Source organism: Pseudochaenichthys georgianus, unplaced genomic scaffold (assembly GCF_902827115.2).
Source record: "Pseudochaenichthys georgianus unplaced genomic scaffold, fPseGeo1.2 scaffold_1355_arrow_ctg1, whole genome shotgun sequence".
NCBI lineage: Eukaryota > Metazoa > Chordata > Actinopteri > Perciformes > Channichthyidae > Pseudochaenichthys > Pseudochaenichthys georgianus.
The window spans coordinates 297-7500 of NW_027262234.1; the positions used below are offsets into that span (position 1 = coordinate 297).

The following is a 7204-nucleotide window of genomic DNA, read 5'->3' on the forward strand; positions in this document are numbered from 1 at the left end:
TATGGTAGTATTCATGCTGTGATCACCCTCTGTGTAATGTGTACTACACATACTCGTATATCCATGCTGTGATCACCCTCTGTGTAATGTGTACTACATATACCCGTATGGTAGTATCCATGCTGTGATCACCCTCTGTGTAATGTGTACTACATATACTCGTATGGTAGTATCCATGCTGTGATCACCCTCTGTGTAATGTGTACTACATATACTCGTATGGTAGTATCCATGCTGTGATCACCCTCTGTGTAATGTGTACTACATATACTCGTATGGTAGTATCCATGCTGTGATCACCCTCTGTGTAATGTGTACTACCTATACTCGTATGGTAGTATCCATGCTGTGATCACCCTCTGTGTAATGTGTACTACATATACTCGTATATTCATGCTGTGATCACCCTCTGTGTAATGTGTACTACATATACTCGTATATTCATACTGTGATCACCCTCTGTGTAATGTGTACTACATATACTCGTATATTCATGCTGTGATCACCCTCTGTGTAATGTGTACTACACATACTCGTATATTCATACTGTGATCACCCTCTGTGTAATGTGTACTACATATACTTGTATGGTAGTATTCATGCTGTGATCACCCTCTGTGTAATGTGTACTACACATACTCGTATATCCATGCTGTGATCACCCTCTGTGTAATCTGTACTACATATACTCGTATGGTAGTATCCATGCTGTGATCACCCTCTGTGTAATGTGTACTACATATACTCGTATGGTAGTATCCATGCTGTGATCACCCTCTGTGTAATCTGTACTACATATACTCGTATGGTAGTATCCATGCTGTGATCACCCTCTGTGTAATGTGTACTACATATACTCGTATGGTAGTATCCATGCTGTGATCACCCTCTGTGTAATGTGTACTACATATACTCGTATGGTAGTATCCATGCTGTGATCCCCCTCTGTTTAATGTGTACTACATATACTCGCATGGTAGTATCCATGCTGTGATCACCCTCTGTGTAATGTGTACTACATATACTCGTATGGTAGTATCCATGCTGTGATCCCCCTCTGTTTAATGTGTGCTACATATACTCGTATGGTAGTATCCATGCTGTGATCACCCTCTGTGTAATGTGTACTACATATACTCGTATGGTAGTATCCATGCTGTGATCCCCCTCTGTGTAATGTGTACTACATATACTCGTATGGTAGTATCCATGCTGTGATCACCCTCTGTGTAATGTGTGCTACATATACTCGTATGGTAGTATCCATGCTGTGATCACCCTCTGTGTAATGTGTGCTACATATACTCGTATGGTAGTATCCATGCTGTGATCACCCTCTGTGTAATGTGTGCTACATATACTCGTATGGTAGTATCCATGCTGTGATCACCCTCTGTGTAATGTGTGCTACATATACTCGTATGGTAGTATCCATGCTGTGATCACCCTCTGTGTAATGTGTGCTACTGTATATAAAGGTATCTACCTGTGTGTGCAGGTGAAGGTGGGCCCTCAGGTATGAAGAGGACTTCATGTGGTGAAGCCGGTGTTTGGCCCTCGGGGCCCCCTCCCTCCATCTGAAGACCCCCTCCAGCTGACCCCCCCCTCCAGCTGACCCCCCCCCCCCCTCCATCTGAACCCTCCCCTCCAGCTGACCCCCCCCTCCAGCTGATCCCACCTCCCCTCCAGCTGACCCCCCCCTCCAGCTGATCCCACCTCCCCTCCATCTGAAGCCCCCCTCCAGCTGACCCCCCCCTCCAGCTGATCCCACCTCCCCTCCAGCTGACCCCCCCCTCCATCTGAAGCCCCCCTCCAGCTGACCCCCCCCTCCAGCTGATCCCACCTCCCCTCCATCTGAAGCCCCCCTCCAGCTGACCCCCCCCTCCAGCTGATCCCACCCCCCCCCCACTCCACATCAGCAGCTTCCCTCTGGATGAAGAGCCCCTCCCCCGGTGATGTGATGAATAAGTTTGAAGTCCTTGGGATCGTGGGGGAAGGTGAGTTCAGACCGTAACGAGGTCCAGCTGATTTATCAACAGCAATGTAAACACTGAAAGAGGAAAGGACTGTGGCCGCTCTGTGCTGTTGGGGAAATGCAGAGGTGCATTGTGGGTTTGTAGTTTTATCTTAGTAATACTCACCTTCCTCTGAACGTGTCTCTCTGCTGGACACAGGGGCTGCTAACGCTAACGCTAACGATTGAAAGTGTGTGTGTGTTGTTTCCTGTTATCTGGATCCAGCTCTATAGATCTGTCCTCTGTGTGGGGGCAGTCGATGCGTCCTCACTGCAGACTCTCCTGTACTACGAAGCCGGTTCCACCTACCCTGGATGTGTTTGAGTTACCCGGTTTACCTAATCCAGAACAAATGCTCTCTCGCTAAAGCCCCCGTCACACTGTCCCGAAAGTGACACCCGATGGACCCACGATAAAGGACATGTTCAAATTCGGCTGTGATCGTAGCATCGGGCCGTTCGTGAGGGCATCGAAGCCATCGTATGGCCGCCGGTGGAGTTTCTCAGGCTCCGGCAGCAACTTCGTAAGGCCCTCGTGAGGGCATCTTGTCTTGCACGGATATTCTGGACCTGATCGCTCCCTTCACGCCAGACACCCTGAACCTGTGACTGGACCGTGGCTAACCGACTCTACCCGCGCCCTGAGACGCGCATGGAGACGCGCATGGAGACGCGCATGGAGACGCGCATGGAGACGAGCAGAGAGGAGATGGAAGAAGGACACACTTCACGTCTCCTTGGGGATTCTAAGAGACGGGTTAAGCGAATATCAGAGGGCTGTTAAATGTGCGAAAACTCATTTTATTTCAAATCTTGGGTCCAAAAGCAGAAACAGGCCCAGTTCCTTTTCCCACTCCCTGCAGCTCTCCCTGTGTCCTCACCTGCTAAGGTCTGGGCCCTCAGGTCTCCCCCTCCCCCTCCCACCTCAGACCCAGCAGGGTCTCCTGTGTCCTCACCTGCTAAGGTCTGGGCCCTCAGGTCTCCCCCTCCCCCTCCCACCTCAGACCCAGCAGGGTCTCCTGTGTCCTCACCTGCTAAGGTCTGGGCCCTCAGGTCTTCACCTCCTCCTCTCACCTCAGACCCAGCAGGGTCTCCTGTGTCCTCACCTGCTAAGGTCTGGGCCCTCAGGTCTCCCCCTCCCCCTCCCACCTCAGACCCAGCAGGGTCTCCTGTGTCCTCACCTGCTAAGGTCTGGGCCCTCAGGTCTTCACCTCCTCCTCCCACCTCAGACCCAGCAGGGTCTCCTGTGTCCTCACCTGCTAAGGTCTGGGCCCTCAGGTCTCCCCCTCCCCCTCCCACCTCAGACCCAGCAGGGTCTCCTGTGTCCTCACCTGCTAAGGTCTGGGCCCTCAGGTCTTCACCTCCTCCTCTCACCTCAGACCCAGCAGGGTCTCCTGTGTCCTCACCTGCTAAGGTCTGGGCCCTCAGGTCTCCCCCTCCCCCTCCCACCTCAGACCCAGCAGGGTCTCCTGTGTCCTCACCTGCTAAGGTCTGGGCCCTCAGGTCTCCCCTCCCCCTCCCACCTCAGACCCAGCAGGGTCTCCTGTGTCCTCACCTGCTAAGGTCTGGGCCCTCAGGTCTTCACCTCCTCCTCTCACCTCAGACCCAGCAGGGTCTCCTGTGTCCTCACCTGCTAAGGTCTGGGCCCTCAGGTCTCCCCCTCCCCCTCCCACCTCAGACCCAGCAGGGTCTCCTGTGTCCTCACCTGCTAAGGTCTGGGCCCTCAGGTCTTCACCTCCTCCTCTCACCTCAGACCCAGCAGGGTCTCCTGTGTGCTCACCTGCTAAGGTCTGGGCCCTCAGGTCTCCCCCTCCCCCTCCCACCTCAGACCCAGCAGGGTCTCCTGTGTCCTCACCTGCTAAGGTCTGGGCCCTCAGGTCTTCACCTCCTCCTCTCACCTCAGACCCAGCAGGGTCTCCTGTGTGCTCACCTGCTAAGGTCTGGGCCCTCAGGTCTTCACCTCCTCCTCTCACCTCAGACCCAGCAGGGTCTCCTGTGTCCTCACCTGCTAAGGTCTGGGCCCTCAGGTCTTCACCTCCTCCTCTCACCTCAGACCCAGCAGGGTCTCCTGTGTCCTCACCTGCTAAGGTCTGGGCCCTCAGGTCTTCACCTCCCCCTCCCACCTCAGACCCAGCAGGGTCTCCTGTGTGCTCACCTGCTAAGGTCTGGGCCCTCAGGTCTTCCCCTCCCCCTCCCACCTCAGACCCAGCAGGGTCTCCTGTGTGCTCAGCTGTCTTCCAGCAGCTTCACCTGGTTTCACTGTCCGAGTCATCTGAGGTGGTTAAACATGTAAACCTTCACAATAGCCCTGAGACAGTATTCCTCCCAGACTACTGAAGACGTCTTTAATACTATTGGATAAACATCTCTCTCACCTCAGGCTGCGTTCCAACCTTTTTAAACACGCTGTGGTGCAGCCTCTTATCAAGAAACAGAACCTTGATCATTCTGCTCTCCAGCTTCAGACCTATCTCTGAGCTTCCCGTCTGAAGTCCTAGAGAAAGTGGTTTTAGCGAAACTGCAGTCACACCTGGTTTTAAACTGCATATCAGAGAACTTTCAGTCTGGTTTTAAATCACGCCACAGCCCGGAAACTGCTCTTCTGAGAGTTTTGAATGATCTTCTTTTAACGGCTGATTCTGGAATTCTGCTGTGCCTGTGCTTTTAGATTTGTCTGCTGCTTTTGACACCATTGACCACCACATGATGTTATCACGCCTTGAACTGTGTGTCGGTATTAAAGGTAACGTCCTAAAATGGTTTCAATCCTATCCGTCAGAAAGGACCCTTTCTGTGCATCCTGGCCAGTATTCTTCAGCTGCAGCCCCACTAGCATATGGGGTCCCACAAGGCTCTGTCCTGGGCCCCATGTTGTTCAGTCTGTATTTACTACCTCTGGGGTCCATTTTTAAAAAGCACAACATTTCTTACCATTGCTTTGCAGATGATCTGCAGGTATACCTGCTACAAAAGCAAATAAGGAACCGAGGAGTGTCCTGCTTAGCTGTCTGAAAGACATGACATCATGGATGGAAATCAACTTCTTGACTCTCAACGAAAACAAGACAGAGATTATAATATGTGGACAGTCTGAACTCCTGGATGGCTTTAATAGTGTGCTCGGCCCCTTAGCCTCCTACAGCCGTCCCTCTGTCATCTTTATAACTGTTTTACATTTGACAAACAGATAAGCTCAGTTGTCCAGACAAGCTTCTTCCAGCTGCGGCTTCTGGGGAAGGTAAAGCCTCTCTTCCTAGTAAGGAGTTTGAACAGCTCATCCACCTATTTATCACGTCTCGTTTAGACTACTGTAACTCCCTGTATATTGGTGTTGACAAGTGTTCGATCCGTCGCCTGCAGCCGGTCCAAAGTGCGGCTGCACGCCTTCTTACTGGGAAGAGACGTTATGACCACATCACACCCGTTCTGGCAGACCTCCATTGGCTTCCTGTCAGTCACAGGATCCAGTTCAAGTACTTCCTTGTTGTTTTTAAATCATTGCATGGACTGGCACCACATCAGCTGTCTGAGTTGTTGCCCCGCCGTGCTCCAGCTCGAGCACTGCGCTCAGCCCAGCAGGATGTGGTGGTGGTTCCTCGGAGCAGGGAACCCCCGAGGTGACGGGCTCTCAGCGCTGCAGCTCCCAGGCCGCGGCACGGCCTCCCAGCACGGGGCCGACTGCTGAGTCGATTGAACTGTTTAAGTCTCAGCTAAAAAGTCACCTCTTTGCACTGGCTTCTAATACGAGTTGAGCATTACGTTTTTATATTTGTATGTGTTTTTTATTTATTTATTTTTTATATGTTTCTAGTTATTGTGCTTTTTATTATGTTTTTAATTCTTGTTTTTATTATCGTACTCCCATTGGGTTATTTAATATTGTAGTTACTGCCCGGACAGCACGTTGGTCAACTGAAGGTTGTTTTAAATGTGCAAAATAAATAAATAAAGATTGAAATTGTCAAATTGTGTCATCTTCGTGTTATCATCGGTGCATTCGCCCTCACTCTGATCGGGGCGAATGCCCGATGGCACCGATGATAACAAGATGCCCTCACGATGGCCTTACGAAGGGCAACATGGACACACGAATTCAACACGAAAATGAACCTTCGCAAGGTCCTTCGGCAATCTTTTGGCATGCCAAAGATTTTGCCACCGCTGACGAAGTTGCTGCCGGAGCCTGAGAAACTCCACCGGCGGTCACACGATGGCTTAGATGCCCTCGCGAATGGCCCGATGTTGCTACGATCACAGCCGAGTTTGAACATTTCCTTTATCGTGTGTCCATCGGGTTGTTTTGCAACAAAATCATGTAAACATATTATGTAAATAACCCAATTTGTGTTCTGTGAAACTAAAAAGGATATAATATATTATTTTGAAGGCGAGTTGACAGGAAGTTGTTGTTGCTATGGAAACAACATGACGGAGAAAACTTAATATCTTCTACATATAAAGACGGAGAAAGTAAAGAACAAAGTCGGAAATATCAGTACTGTATTATAGTACTTTAACATAATTGTTTGTGTTACTTTCGTTACAGTTGTATGTCTTAAATGTAATGTGAATGTTGCCTTCGTGTGTGGTTCGCGGCCATCTTCGTGCGAAATTCACAATTCCATATTCGTGTGTCCATCGGGTGTGCACTTCGGGACAGTGTGACAGGGCCTTTAGCGGTCCTACAACGCGGGTTATCAACTCGTTAACTCAATCCAGCCGTGTACTATCTAGTTAGGTGCGCGTTCACGTGAAAGGGGCGGGGTTAACAATATTTGACCAATCACAAACATGGACAAGCGCACTGACAGCGTAGCGTCATACTTCCTGAATGAAAAGTCAACTATAATATTAGTCAAATATGAAGAAGTTAAACTTTAAACATCCATGACTTCAACACTTGATCAGGATGAAAGCCACAGAGCTGCAGCGGGGCCCGTTTCTGGTTGCGTTTCCACTCGGCCTAGCACCGGCTTGCAGGTCCTAATTCACAGTTTTTCTGGCCCCATAACATCGAGGTTCTTTCCGGGCCAGGAACAACCGGGCTGAGTCGGGCTGAGTATGCTAAACTAGAGAGAGAATCGCTGGCAAGGGGCTACAACTACAACAAGATGAACACATGTGACCGTGATTAAATTGTAATACACGTTTCTAGATGATGCCGAAGTAACAACACACTGATACTGGTTA

The 7204-nt window shown here is 50.3% G+C and overlaps 1 protein-coding gene across 1 annotated transcript in view; it reads left to right on the plus strand.

Annotated features, from left to right (window-relative positions):
* Positions 1-1914: 1914 nt before the first annotated feature.
* LOC117440974 (cyclin-dependent kinase-like 5) overlaps positions 1915-7204 on the plus strand; it is a gene marked incomplete at its 3' end in the record, with an annotated part of 34158 nt that continues 28868 nt past the window's right edge. The window contains exon 1 of the mRNA XM_034077174.1: positions 1915-1997. Coding sequence (XP_033933065.1) covers positions 1934-1997 — 64 coding nt within the window. The remainder of the gene's footprint in view (positions 1998-7204) is intronic.